The following is a 15,947-nucleotide window of genomic DNA, read 5'->3' as shown; positions in this document are numbered from 1 at the left end:
GTTGTCTATACAGCAAATAATTCCCCTCTTAATATGGGATTGGTTCAATTTGCTTGAGAAACCAAGATGGATCAATCAGAACCTTAACAGGTGTTCATTACGTACTGAATTTGATGAGAAATATTATCTCTATTGGAATCTTAGAGTCTAAAGGTTTTGAAGTGAAGGTGAAAGATGGGATTTTGAAGATCATATTTGGTGCACTTGTTATAATGAAGGCAATTCGAAAAAGAAATAATGTGTATTATTTCTTAGGTAGTACGATTGTTGGGACAACAACAGTAATAGCTTTTACTGATGAACAAGAGTCTGAAGCAACCAGGTTATGACATACGCATTTAGGGCATACTGGAGAAAATTCTTGAAATTGCTAATAGATCAAGGTTATTGAAAGGAGCACAGGATTGCAAATTAGATTTTTGTGAGCATTGCATCAAAGAGAAGAAAACAAGGGTAAGGTAAAACAATCCATAATACTAAATGTATTTTAGATTATATTCATTTAGATGTATAGGGGCCTTCTAAGACAACTTCTTTGAGCAGAAAATATTATTATGTTACCTTTGTTGATGATTTTTCTCAAAGAGTTTGGGTGCATATAATGAAGATGAAGGATGAAGTTTTGAGAATTTTTCTTAAATGGAAAAATGGTGGAGACTCAAACAGGCAAAAAAGTTAAATGTCTCCGTACAGACAATGGTGGAGAATTTAAAAATGATATTTTTTAAAAAGTCTATCAAAATGAAGGTATTATGAGACACTTCTTCGTCAGAAATACACCACAACAGAATGGAGTGGCAGAGCGTATGAATCAGACATTGTTGGAGAAGGTTCAATGTATGTTGTCTAATGTTGGGTTAAGTAAGGAATTTTGGGTTGAGGCTTTAGTATATACTTGTCACCATGTTAATCGTTTACCGTCGAGGGCTATTAATGGCAAAACAATATTGGAGAAATGGTCTGGAGATCTTGCTATAGATTATAATTTATTACATGTATTTGGTTCCATCGTATACTATCATATTAAGTAGTCCAAGCTGGATCTAAGAGCAAGGAAGGTATCTTCATGGGAATCACCTCAGGTGTTAAAGGCTATTGTCTTTGGTGTCCAGAAACAAAAAAGATAATCTTTAGCAAGGATGTGACTTTTGATGAATCTACTATGTTTAGAAAGGTGACTTCTAAACAATTATTATAGTCAGATGATATTACTAAATAGGTGGAGTTTGAAGGTAATAAAATTGTTCCAGCTAATAAGAAATTGTTGACTCTCCTATTGTAGATGAAGAAGAGGTTCAGATCCAAGAATATCCACAACAACATGAATCAATTGCACTAAAGGAAAGGGAAAAGGACCATAAGAAAGCATGCTCGCTATGCCGATATGGTCGCTTTTGCAATTGCAATTCATGGTGTTCCTACTACTTATAATGCAACAATCCAAAGTTCAGAACATGAAAAATAGAGGAACGCCATGGATGAAGAAATGCAATCCCTTCATAAGAATCGACATGGAAACTATCTAGTCTCTCAACGGAAAAGAAAACAATTAGTTGCGAGTGGGCATACGCAAAGAAAGCTGAATTTCCTGATAAGGATCAAGTTCGTTACAAAACAAGATTGGTAGCTAAAGGTTATGCTTAGATGGAGGGAGTTGATTAGAATGAAGTATTTTTTCCGGTTGTAAAACATTCCTCTATCAGAATTTTGTTAACTATGTAGCACAGTTGGATTTGGAATTAGTCTAGATGGATGTAAAATACCTTTTTACATGGAGATTTGGATTAAGAAATCTGCATGACTCAACTAGATGGATTCAAAGTTGCCAGAGAGGAAAAGATGATATGTAAATTGAAAAAATCACTGTATGAATTGAAACAATCTTCAAGGCAGTGGTACAAGCGATTTAATAAGTTTATGATAGGGCAAAAGTACACGAGAAGCAAATATGATCATTGTGTATATTTTCGTAAGTTACAAGACGGATCCTATATCTATCTTCTTCTTTATGTTGACGATATATTAATAGCAGCCAATAGTCAAACAGAAATACAGAAATTAAAGAATCATTTAAACAAGGAGTTTGAGATGAAGGATCTCAATAAAGCAAAAAGGATTCTCAACATGGAAATATCAAGAGATAGAAAATTACGGAGGCTTTGTTTATCTCAAGAATAATATTTGAGGAAGGTACTAAAACATTTTGGTATAAATGAGAAATCAAAATCAGTTAGTACCTCACTTACTTCTCATTTCAAGTTTACTACATCCATGTCACCAAAGAATGATGCAGAATGGGAATACATGTCAAAAGTACCTTATGCAAATGCTGTTGGTAATTTGATATATGCAATAATGTGTACGAGGTCTCATATTTCATAAGCAGTTGGGGTTGTAAGCAGGTATATGCATGATCTTGAAAAAGAGTATTGACAAGCTGTGAAATGGATTCTATGATATATTTTGAATACCGTAGATGTTGGTTTGGTATTTCAACAGGACAAACAAGAAGGTTAGTGTGTAGTTGGGTATTGTGATTCTGATTATGCAAGTGATTTGGACAAGCATCGATCAACTATTGGTTAAGTGTTCTCTTTTGCAAAGGCACTAGTCAGTTGGAAGTTCATCTTACAGTTAATAGTTGTTTTATCTACAACAGAGACATAATAATGGCACGTACAGAGGCTGTGAAGGAGGCAATTTGGCTTCAAGGGCTGCTAGGTGAACTGGGAATATAGCAGAAGCACATCAAAGTGCATTGTGATAGTCAAAAGTGTTATTCATTTAGCAAAGAACTATGTTTATCATGTAAGGACGAAGGTATTGATGTTTGATATCATTTATACACGAGATCTAGAAGAAGGTAGAGTCGTAATTTTAAAGATTCGAACCACTCAAAATCCTATTGACATGATGACAAAAGTGCGATCAAGTTTAAACATTGTTTAGACTTGATCAATATTGTTGAGAATTGATAGCTCAAATTTGAGACACTACAAAAAATTGATTTTGTGAGAGAATCATATGAAATTTTACTAAGGTGGATATTTGTTAGTTTTTTGATAAAATTTAATAATCTCATTTTGGAAATTTATAAGAAGGAGTGGCTATAAAAGACTATTATCCTTATTTGTTTTGATAAGGAGTTTTAAATCTGAATTTGTCTCCTCTTCTATGTTTAGGTTCAATCTCTCTTCCATTTTATAATATTTTCTAAATTAATAAAATATTTATTTGATAGTATTTTGGAGGATTTAGCATAATTTAATCGAACCTCATTAAATATTTGGTGTTCTTGTTCATGTTTAATTAATAGCTATTGTTAAATAATTGTGTGAATTATTCTTTTGGTGAAAATTCATGTTTAGTTCAAGTATCACAATTATACCCTACAATAACTATTAACTAAACATGAACAAAAACATTGAATATTTAATGAGGTTCGATAAATTATGTCTAAATCTTCCAAAACACTACCAAATAAATATTTTACTAATTTAAAAAATATTATAAAATGGGAGAGAAAGATTGAACCTGAACATAAGAGAAGAGACAAATCCAGATTCAAAACTCCTTATCAAAATAAATAAGGATAAGAGTCTTTTATAGTTTAAGACTTCTTATTTTTTAAACTCTCAATGTGAGATTATTAAATTTTATTAAAAAATTAACATTAATATAATAGATATATGACATGTGGGTCTTATACTTTTTAAAGAGGCAGCATATATTAACATTCAAATTAATGCGGATGCCTCTACAAATAAAAGTATTTGATGTTTTTCTAAAGAGCACACTCAATTTCTAAAATTTCCAAAGAGTACATCATACCTTTCCCTTCTAGACCTAAATAAAAAAATTGTTATTTAAACCGGATCAAGAAAAAAAATAAAAACTTAATTATTTTATCGAATCATATAAAAGTCTAAAAAATTGTTTTTTTAAAATTTACGTCATTAAATTCATGACAATTCTTAAAATATATCTAAATTTTATTTTTAATTTTGGAGCTTTAATAAAAAATGTAAAAATTTTATTAATAAAAACTTAATTTTTTTATTTTTTAATATCTAACTATATAAAGATAAATAAAAGTGAAATAAAATTAGAAGATCAGCATGAATTTTGTTATTTATTATTTATATTTTTAAAACTTTAAAATTAAAATTAAAAATTGAGATAAAGTTAGGACATCGTTATAAATTTAATGACATATTTTTTTTTAAAAAAAATTGAACTTTTTAGTTCATATCAATGACTTTTGTATAAATTTTTTTAATGAAATAATTACATTTTTATTTTTTTTAGTGATTTGATTATTCAATTTGATTTAGTTTAATAAAAAGATTAATTTTTTATTTTATTTAAAAAATAGATATGTCTTTTGATAAAACTTAAGGTACGAGTACCCTTTGAAAATTGGATAAAAATTAAGATGGTGTTTTACTTTTTAATTGAACATTTTATTTTCAATTAAATCACATTGATGCTTCATCTAATCCGAATTATCCTTCCTTCTTTTGTAACAGTTATTTATTAACTTTTACAAGCTATATAATAACTTTTATAAGTTGATCATCATTAAATTATATTTATTTAAAATATGATAAGTATAATGAAGTCCTCATTATTTATTTTATTCGTTAAAATATTATTTTAATAATATTATCATAGAAAAATAAAATTAAAATAATATAAAATTATTATTACTTTTGTAATATAAAAGTTAATTATTAATTTGTATACAATTAAATAATCAAATAATATAAAAATATTTTAAACCAGTTCAAATCAAATGGAATTTTATTTAATTTTAATTAGATATAGAACAATGACAAAAAAATATAATGATGGTGATGGATGTACTTCAAATTTTTACCTTTGAAAAATTCATACAAAAGTGTTTGGGAAAATGCTGTAATTTAAAAAGGTCATCGAGCTTTCCATCTTCAAATTTAAATATTATAAAATTTTATTACTTATAGGGAGGGATAAAAAAAGACATATATATAAAAATAAAAATGACGTATTTTTCCATTTTCATACTTATTGATTTAAAAGTTTAAGATATTTTAATCTATATTAATGGGAAAATTCAAAGTGACAAAGTATTATATTATTATTAAAAAAAATCATTTTTGGAATCGTTAACCAATAATATTTTATAAGATTTTTGACTGAATTTATTAATTCTATATGACTATAAATTGTGTAGCAAAATTTTATGTTAATCTTATAGTAAAACATATTTTATTTAATATAATTCGATACTTGTTGACTGTTGTTTCTCAAAAATAAATAAATAAATAAAAATAAAAATAAAAAACCCGGAAGTTCCCGTCACCCTTGGTGACAAGTACATTTAGCTCCTCCGCCTCCGATCCTAATTCTTATATTTCATATGGAAAATAACGTCTTGTTCTTCGTCCGCCGCCATCGCTATTTCTTCGACTCAGTTCCGGAAAGGCTTCCAAAACCCTAAACCCGTCGGGAATTGCTCGTCGGTTTAGATGGGGATTCCGGCTTTTTACCGGTGGCTGGTCGACCGTTACCCCCTCTCCGTGGTGCAGGTCTGCGAAGAAACTCCCATGATGGTCAATGGCGTCCGGATCCCAGTAGACACCACCAGGCCGAACCCTAACGGCGTCGAGTTCGACAACCTCTACCTGGACATGAACGGCATCGTCCACCCTTGCTTCCATCCGGAAGACCAGGTACATCTCAGTCTGGTGTGGGTTTATCGGATTATCGCAAAGTTGTTTCCTTTTCTCATCTGCTTCGTCTATTCTTTAGCCTGCTCCCAAGTCGTATGATGAAGTCTACAAAGCTGTTTTTGCCTACATTGATCACATTTTCTCTATGATTCGTCCTCGGAAGCTCCTGTATATGGCAATTGGTGAGTTAAGATCGTGAAAGATCAAATTTTGAAGTGAATTAATATTTTGTTGTTAACTGTTAATTTGCCGGATTTTATAGATGGAGTGGCACCCAGAGCAAAGATGAACCAGCAACGGGCGAGGCGGTTTAGGGCTGCTAAAGATGCTGCAGATGCGGTTGGATTCTTATGAAATTTGAATTTTTAAGCTCTCAAGTACATACATTGGTTCTTATTGGACATAAAATCCCCAGGAAGCAGAAGCAGAGAACCTAAAGGACGAATTTGAATCTCATCTTGAGAAATTATGTCATCCACAAACGAGCAAAATGGATTCTAATGTCATCACGCCTGGAACTTTGTTCATGGATTGTTTGTCATCTGCTCTTCGGTACTATATTTGTTTGAGATTAAACAAGGATCCTGGATGGCGGAGTATTAAGGTATAACTCAAGTCAATACTACTAACTGTGTGTGTTTGTGCAACATACCTATTTAATATCAGTGTGTTCCATAGGTCATTCTTTCTGATGCTAGTGTGCCAGGTGAGGGTGAACACAAAATAGCAGCATATATTCGCTCCCAGAGGAATCTTCCTGGTTTTGATCCAAACACAAGACATTGTTTGTATGGTTTGGTAAACCATCTCGTATCTTCCTTCAGTCAATTTGTTTTTACTGTTTCACAACTATATTTATTAGCTTAAAAATGTTGTTTGTTTCAGGATGCTGACTTGATAATGCTTGCTCTAGCAACACACGAGATACATTTTTCCATTTTAAGAGAGGCTTGTACTTTCAAACATTACATGTTCTACACCTGATTTTGGTTGCCAAATTTTGTTGATTTAGTTGATTGTGTAGGATGTACGTGTTGCAAAATTTGATCAAAAAAATTCAAAATCTGTTAACATAAAGAAGTGTTCAAATAAAGGAGAAGAAGGAAAAGAGTCCAATCACGACATTGGTTATGAAGATTCAAGAAAGAAGTTCCAGGTTTGTGCTTGACTTATTCCAACCTCTATACCTGCCATTAGACTTGTACATTCATTGAAAATTAGCTTCATCTTGATTCTTGATCTTTTTTTGGAGATATAACCTACAAGTTTATATTAGTTGAAAATTTTGATACTGTCACCTTCGAAACTGTCTACTTAGTTTTAATTCTGTAAAACATATCTGTAGCCTAATCTGGCAGCATGGGGAATGTTATGTTGAACTATAAACAAATATTCATGACACTTTCCTTAGGCAAAAATTTAGCTGTGAAGGCTAACAAGATGTTTTTCCTGCAAATAAAATGAGTGATTTGTATAAAGTGCTATTCGAGTATAGATAAAGATGTTATAGCCTATAACTAATGTTGAATTGTTTCTCAAAAATATCTTTACTTTGACCTATATATTGTGATCTTCACAACTGAATTGTTGCGTGAAAAAAGTGACACCTTACAGCTAGTTATTATGGTCATATTGAGCTAATAAATAAGGAGGTAGAGGACACGTGCAGAGGATAAGCAAGATTCAAAGTGGCCATTTTGAGTCCAAATGGTCAACAATAACCCATGTTTTTTTGGGTGGTCTTTTATCTCCTGTAACTCTAGTCAGCAAAACCTGTGCAATATGATATGGAGGTTGATATGGAGATTCACCTAGTTGGACCTAGACTTGGTGTCGCTTAGCATGGTTTGTATTTGCTTTTGTTCTTTTGTTTTATCATGCTAAGAACCACTTCGGAGGATTCTTCTGGTACTTTTAAGTGGATACTATGTTAGTGCAATTGTTCAAAAATATTCAGCATGGAATGTGATGTCCATATTGTCACAATAAAAAAAAGTACATCAACATTATGAACTTTGCATTGAAGGATTTTAATATTACAAACTACAAATTCTAGGAGATTCTATTAATGCTAAAAAACGAATGAAGCTAACTGGGGAAGGAAAATCAATAGATGCCCTCCATCTCCACACATCTTCCCTCACAATTTAGTTTATATTGGAATTTCTGTTTGATTTTGTTTATAGCTTTCATTCCAGTTATTATGTCTATGAAATATAGCTAAAATTTGTATTTTCTTGCAGTTCCTCAATATATGGATTTTAAGAGACTATTTGCAGCACGAATTGAAAGTATTTGGTGCAAATATGAAGATTGACTTGGAGCGTTTGATTGATGATTTCGTTTTCATTTGTTTGTTTGTTGGAAATGACTTTCTTCCCCATGTTCCTTCTCTCGAAATTTCAGAGGTTTGATATTTTGATGTCTTTCTTATTCTTTAGTGAATTTATAGATCAAACTTTTTTTGGATATAATGATGGTGAATACAGTACTACAATAGTTTATTATTGGATTTCATAATAGTTGTATTTGTTTGATTCATCTTGTTGACAAGTTGATACCTTAATCTCTTCAATAATCATACAGGGAGCAATTGATCTTCTTATGATGGTCTATAAAAAGGAATTTGCTGCAATGGGTGGCTATTTAACAAATTCTTTTGAGGTTTGCTAGATTGCTTTAATTGTTTATTTCCTTTAATTTTCATTGTAGAATATTATTCACGACATCAACTACGTAGAACAATTTAGGGATTACTTATTACTGTCTAATCATCTCTTTTGGAGTTTCACTAGATAAATTTAATTCTATGCCTTTTTTTCTTCTTTTTCATTTTCAACTATTACTTTGCAACCTCTACTATTTAGATAGAGAATTTTTCCATTTATAGGTAAAAGGCAATATTTTTGAGATCTATGCTTAATTTAACTGCATATGTATTGTAAAAATAATATCATCATTATCTCATTTCTAATATGACCCTGTCGTTCAAATTGGTGTAATGTATGGCAACAGCAAATACTTGAATTCCTTATTTTTGTAGGTGAATCTGGAGCGAGTTGAACACTTTCTACAAGTTGTTGGATCTCATGAAAGCGCCATCTTTCGAAAGCGGGTCCAGGTGTCTTACTGTTTCTATAAGCCTGAAGTTTTAGCTTCAATCATAAACGGAATTGTTTTCCTTGCATTTTTGTAGAAAAGTCTATCCCTGCACTTCCATTATTTTACCTTAGATGCTATTATGCACCTTGGCAACAGTGATGAATGCTTGTTGTACTATTTGTAAGGAATAATTCTCAGAAATTTCACAATTATGTTTCTTGTTTAGTTATGGATTACTTGATAAGTGCATACATCTATAGAAAAATCAAATGACTTATTTGTCATTTCTTGTTCCTTCTTCGTTTTGACATATTCTTATAAGAAAAACCGAAATCAGCGATTAGTAGTAGATGGGTACTTACTACCTTTAGTGAAGGGAGGATCCACACCTCTAATGGGTGACAGATTAATTGTATATGAATGATAGTTGTGGTTAATATAAACTTGGATGTAATTGATATTTCTTCCAGATACTATTAAAGCATATCAAAATTGAGAATACATGATTAGATAAGACTTAAATGCAACATGACTAAGGGCAGACTTAGCGCCGTGTGATACTAAATCGCAATTAACAGATAGAAGGATGTAAATTAGGTCCTAATAGCATACTATCAAATTCAGGTTATTCAGCCTTTCACCACAGCCTAGTTTGTAAACTTAGTTTCTTGAATAAATAACTAATTCTGTTTCTTGACTAAACAACTAATTATGTCTTGCAAATTGCAATTTGCATATTTACAGTTACAGAAAGAAAGAAATAGTCATTCCAAGGGTCCTAATTCTATGGCAATTGAACCAAAAGTAGAATGTGTAAGTTAATGTTCTTACAATCTTGTTGTCCTCACTTGTGCATTTTCAATAGCTTTCATCATAAAGTTTTCAGGAACAACTTTATAAATACGAATTTATGCTGTAGGCATGGATGGAGAGCTTTGAGAGGTCTTCAAATTCATTTGGCAGAAATATATCAGATAGTATATCATTATCATGTGCCACTGCAGAACATTTTCAGGTTATTTTATTTTTCTCTTTATGCTTTTTCTGCAAACTGGTGCTAATTACATCAAACCATAATGAATATGTTTATGCAACTCATTCCATATTGCTCTTTTGGTCTTTGAAGGACAGGTAGGGCAGGGGGAAGAAGATTGGAAGGAAAAGTATTACTCAGAGAAGTTTGAAGTCAACTCTAAAGATGAATGCCAAAGAGTAAAGCAAAATACGGTGAGCAATTTATATTGCTGATTTATTTGAGTTGATCCTCATGCAGTAATTCTTCATTTATATTGTATTCAGTTTTTAATTGGTATCCTATTTAATCTAATGACAATGAGATTTTGGTCCTTCCCATTTGACATTTACTCTAGAATTTAGTGATCATTTTATTTATCGGGTTTGGTTACTTATAATAAATGATTCTTTTCACTTGGAGCCCAACCATTCATATAACAATGTGTATTGGCTGCAGGTAAAACACTATGTGGAAGGTATCTGCTGGGTCATGCACTATTATTATGAAGGCGTCTGTTCATGGCAATGGTTTGTGTTGAGATTTTTTTATTGTCCGTTTTTATTTTTTCTTTATTTTTCAGGAATGGAATAATGATTATTCATTTTTTTTTCAGTCAACTCAGCCTGATTAAAAATGTAACTCGCAGACAAGTTCATTTATTTACTATCTCCCATTTGCATTATTCAACAGATCTACTGATTTCTTTGATTTGCAGAAATGTTACTTGATTGTTTTGCTTATTTTAATTTAATCTTACTTGAGGTCTTGTGCCGTAAAAGGATTTATTTTTTTATATTTTGCAGTATCACATTTTCACTTATAATAGTAAAATGGATGAAATTAAATTGTGGTGTATGTGCACATTAGAACATCTCATCCTTCCATTTGGAATGTGCATGGGCTGAGATGAAGCTTTGGATGAAACATGTCTTGTTATGATTAGTGAGTGCCCATAGTAAGCATGTTGAGGTCACTTGAAGGCAGCTGTGGCTTAAGGGTGTAAATTCCATATGAAGGATGATTAGAGCTTGTAATGTCAACCACGTAGGTTTTAAACTGGCTCCTACAATAACTCGTCAATTAAAGTTGGGTTTGATTACCTGTTTATACTAGTTCGAGTGGGCTCAGATTTTGCCTATTCATTCATGTGGATATTACTAATCATGTTTCCTTGGATAGAGCTCAATTGTGAGGGATAAAATTTCTGTAGCTGATCTCAAATATTTTTGACAAACATGGCTTCATGATGATGCTAAGCTTCATTTGAGGCCCTATCTATTTCATTTACAATTGTTTAATAAGAAAATTATGTGATACATGTATAGTATATGTATTGATGTGTTACTAAGGTTGTCTGTATCATATTTGAGCTCTCAGATTGTGCTGTACAAAGTACCAACTGAACCACTTGCACATGGAAGCAGATACATTCATGTTACATGTAGAAATATATACATACGTACTTAGATGCATACATGATGCAGGCACATGCCTAATACACGTTTATGCTTTTGTTGGTACCAATCAAACTAGCTCTGTAGATTCTTCAGTGTGCTGTTGTACCATTATGGTGCAGATCAGGTTTTGATCAATTTCTGTATAGGCTTTTGTTCCAAATGAATAATACGTATATTTATAACACCTTTGGCCTCAAGGCCTGCCCTAACTAGAGCCTCATGCCCTAACTAAACTGTTGTTTCTACTACTGCCCTTTGCAAAGGTCTGATCAAATGCAGCTATAAATTTAACATGACTAGAAAGTCTATGCACAATGCCACTACCAATTAGTTTAATTTACGTAATAGCCAGTTAAGTTATAAATTAGACTCAACTGAAGTTATAAATTGGACTCATTTGAAGTTTATAGTTAAATTCAGTCATTCTCAGTTTATTCTTTTCTTTTGTTTTCTTTACGCTCTTGGGTTCTAAGACTAGGTGCTTCTCCTCCAGTCTTATTTTGTCTTGTAAAATAATTCCATTTTCAGGTTTTATCCACATCACTATGCTCCATTTGCTTCTGATTTTGTTGCTTTGAAGAACTTAGAGATCCAGTTTAAAATTGGTGTTCCGTTCAAGCCATTTGATCAACTCATGGGTGTTCTACCTGCTGCAAGGTTATTGCTGATTTGAATTGGGGATTTGATACTTTCTATTCTGCATCTTATCCTATCTCATGGCTCATGTTATGCATGTTTAGTGCACACGCACTGCCTTCATCTTATAAGGATTTGATGATCAATCCGTCTTCTTCAATAATTGATTTTTATCCAGCAGGTTAGCTTTCAACTGAAGGATTCTGCATGTATTTCATTTGAAATATTCATTTGCTGATTTGATATGTTGGGTTGCTGCAGATTTTGAGCTTGATTTGAATGGCAAGCGATTCTCTTGGCAGGTTTTTTTACATTCCACAACTTTTCATAATTAAGTTGATGTATTTATTCCATATACAACTGGCATTATATTGTTTGTCTTCCAATTAAGATTCCAAGTAGCCTTTGATTCTATTATCAACATGCCAGTTTGTTTTACTTGTTTCAGTCATATGCATGCAACTTTAGTCCCCTCAGTATCAGTTGAGGTTCGATCTGTTTTGGCCTGTGCCATTAAAATTCCTCTTGTTTTCAGCCAGTATGGGCCAAAGATAGATTGGCATGGGTGGTCATGTTCGCCCATGCCAGGACTTCGCCTGTCTCAGTTGATTTGCAGAATGAGACACGTATTGTTATTATTAACTGAAATTACCCTTTCATTACTTTTTGTCTTTTCCCAGTTTAATGCTCAAGCAAATTTTGTATTCTATTTTTTTTTTCATGTTCAGTTTAACCTTTAAACCCTAAAGTCGCTGCTGTGTGACCTAGAGGTCACGTTCGAGTCTTGGAAATAACCTCTTGCAAAGCAAGATAAGACTACGTACAATAGACCCTTCCCTTGGACCCCGCATTGGTGGGAGCTTCGTGCACCGAGCTAACCCCTGTTCAGTTTAACCTCTAAAGTCTAAAGGAGATGTGGAAATGTTAGCTTCTGAAAAGTATTTTAAAAGTTGTCATTTACAGAATAGTAGGTAGTAAAGGAACATTCTTCACTACACCATTGAGATGTGTCTGTGGTGCCTTTCTTTTGTCAAATTTCATTTTATTTTTCTCAGGGTGGTAAACAATAATTTCTCTTTCCCCTTCCCTCTACTCTGTGTCAATTTATTGAAGGTAAGGAAAATAAGAAACAGAGAAAGACACTGATGGCCATTGTTAAAGTTTTCTTCACATATTGTCTTAGAAAATAAACTGGTTTTTTTTTATATTTATAATAGTTCTATTGTATTTTTAGCAAGGAAACACACATGTTTGTGGCAAATATTAGAGTTAGAAAATATGATAGTTCTATCAAGACTAATTATGCACTCTGATTCATTTACTTATCCAGGCTGTATGCAAACTACCGTTTGTTGATGAATCACGACTTCTTGCAGAAATAAAAAGAGTCGAACACACGCTAACGGTAATATACACTGGTTCGTCTTCTCCTGGGTTTTTGTTTCAGTAGTGTTTTTTTGGTTCTTGCATCGTTCATGCTGATCCTCAAGTTTCTAGGAGGAGGAAAAGCAAAGAAACAACTGGACTATGGATATGCTCTTTGTTCATTTCTCGCATCCATTAGCATCAAAAATTCTATCCTTTTATCAGAGGAAGAAGGATAATCCAAAACTGGGAAAGGCCAAACTCAAAAAGAGAATTGATCCGGAAATCAGGTTCTTTGTTAGCAAAGATATCTCACTATATTTTTTAACAAAAAAGCTAAATTGGTTGCGAATGGCTGAAGTATCATAAGCATTATACCTCCTGTCAAAGAGGATATCCTATTCCTTTGCCCTGCTTTTCTTATCAGATTAACTAGATCAATTAGGGAGTGGCTTCTTAAGTTTTCCAAGTTCTTGTAAGAAATGATAAATTGTTCATCATTGTAGAACCATAGAACTAATAGTTTGTGCATATTCAATGAAATTATTTTCACAGTATTGAGGTGGAAGGGGAAAAAATGATTTGACAATCTATCCATGTGTAATACAGAGATAGAAAGCATGTCATACTTTTTTTTGGCTGTTGGCCTTGGTGACACTCCCTAGTATATCGTGTCATATCTTACTCTTCTCACATTAGTTGTATATCTCACCAAAGTGTTATTTACATTAGATGACTACAATGTTGAGGGTAGATATAGGTTAACCTGGACTCAGAATGGGTTTTTTCCTGAAATTTTCTTTCAAGAAACATGTTCCTCTGGTTCTTTATGCATCTGTAATATGATTTCTGAATAACCTTGAGAATTTGCTATATAACAGTGAATAATGTTTGATTGATCCTTGTTAGAAACTGGAGTTTCTTTTCTGCCAATTTCTATAATGTTTTTCTTGTATTGAATGGTAAGATCTCCTTGGAGTAAATATTTTGTATGCTTGTTTCTCTGCAGTGATGGGATGAATGGACTCATTTATATTTCAGATAAGACAGTGTTATCTTTTGAGATTTATTCACCTGTTGAGGGCATGGAAACAATAACTCAAAACAAAACCATGTGAGGAATTTCGTGCATATCTTGCTCATTGCCTACTTTTGGTCGTGAAGAATTTTTTTTTTAATCCTTGAAATTGTTTTTGCTTGTAGATCCATGTATTTCAAAGCTCCTCCTATCCAAACTCATATTGCCAGACTACCAGATGGCATCACCTTACCTAATAAGGTATAGAGATCCCCACACTCTTTATATTCTTCATCTGAGTTTGCTGACTTACTTAATAACTTGTCTAATGGCAGTCCATCAGCAAAAAAGATATTCCACTAGCGCCAGTACTGTGGCATGAGACATTGATATCGAAGAGGCGAGCGTATCTCAATAGGTGAGTTTCTACAAAATTTTATACTAGGATCCCCTTCATCAGAGATTTAGTTAAGGCAATTTCCAATAATTACACATGCAATGCTTATCTTAGAATAGTTTTAGTCTATATAAAGTACTCGAATGCCTATTAAAATCAACTCATGGCACCTTTCACAACTCTACTGTGACATCTTTTTATAGTGCCAACATACAACAAAATCAACTCGTGACATTTTCTATCGCTGCTGTAGCATGGGTTGTCTACTAGCTCAGTTTGTAAGGGCTTTGAAGTTATCGCCGAGGTCTTGGTTTGAGACATGCTTTCACCTAAATGTGAGTGTCTAAGGGTAGTCGTAGCTATCATTTGAAAAAAATTGAAGTATGACACCTACTTCAATTTTAATGTAACACCCTTTTAATACAAAATAAAGACTGTCATCTTGATCAAATTGTAGCAATCACTATAAATGTATAACTGAATCGTCGCTCCTGGCACCTGCTACCATCAAAGAGTGACATTTTATAAAACCAAAGTATTTTGAGAAACCAAACTTTTTGGTGCTACACATCGTTATATAGAAGTCTCTTTCTTTCACCAAATCTTCATATAAGTATTATTTCTCAAGTTTTTGTCCAGCTCTGTGATTCTTCCATGTGCTATAATTCTCCAGTCACTAGCATTTTTTTCTTGTCATTTGATTGCATCCACAGGCCTATTCCTCATGCAATTGAGGGGCATCTTCTGTTGAAATTGGCTCACAAACTCGTAACAAATTACTACGGCGAAAAGATGAAGCACGATTCGGTAAGACTCGACAAGAAAGCTTTCGATGATCAATGCAACAAGAAGCACAAGGAGCTACCGACCACCGCCAGCGAGAGCAACAACAACACTATCAGCGTTCTTGGTAAAAGAAAACGCAGGGGCCAAGATAATAACCAAAATACTAACAAAAGGAGTCATCACAGAACAAATAGACGCAAGCGAAGAAGGAACTAGTTTGATCTTGTTGTACATTTGTTAGTCGAGCCTCTAAATTATCTGAATCATGGAGTTTGATATGCTCCATCTATGTTTTACCTGTCGAATGCCAAATTAGTTGTAGTTACATTCTTTATTCTTGCCATCAGGAAACTATTTTGAACTAGTTCATTACTTTGCCATCAGGAAACGATGTTGCACTGAAATTAATTTTAAATGTATTGCTTAAATTTGATACGATGCAGCTTCGTATCTTCTT

At 32.8% G+C, this 15,947-nt stretch overlaps 1 protein-coding gene across 1 annotated transcript; it reads left to right on the top strand.

Moving 5' to 3' along the window:
- The first annotated feature begins 5,443 nt into the window (after positions 1-5,443).
- Positions 5,444-15,904, top strand: LOC141814144 (5'-3' exoribonuclease 4-like). The gene is made up of 23 exons (XM_074702104.1): positions 5,444-5,714; positions 5,794-5,896; positions 5,977-6,053; positions 6,130-6,318; positions 6,393-6,512; positions 6,600-6,662; positions 6,739-6,870; positions 7,958-8,122; positions 8,301-8,378; positions 8,758-8,835; positions 9,561-9,629; positions 9,736-9,831; positions 9,948-10,043; positions 10,288-10,358; positions 11,817-11,945; positions 12,029-12,105; positions 12,186-12,226; positions 13,255-13,329; positions 13,422-13,579; positions 14,299-14,403; positions 14,493-14,568; positions 14,643-14,725; positions 15,418-15,904. The coding sequence occupies exons 1-23, from the start codon at positions 5,511-5,513 to the stop codon at positions 15,704-15,706; spliced, it is 2,574 nt and encodes an 857-aa protein (XP_074558205.1). The 5' UTR covers positions 5,444-5,510; the 3' UTR covers positions 15,707-15,904.
- The last annotated feature ends 43 nt before the right edge of the window (positions 15,905-15,947 follow it).

This window comes from Curcuma longa, chromosome 21 (assembly GCF_044706935.1).
Source record: "Curcuma longa cultivar G26 ecotype Majalengka, Jawa Barat chromosome 21, ITB_CL_G26_1.1, whole genome shotgun sequence".
Lineage (NCBI taxonomy): Eukaryota > Viridiplantae > Streptophyta > Magnoliopsida > Zingiberales > Zingiberaceae > Curcuma > Curcuma longa.
This window is presented reverse-complemented; position numbering and strand designations above follow the sequence as displayed.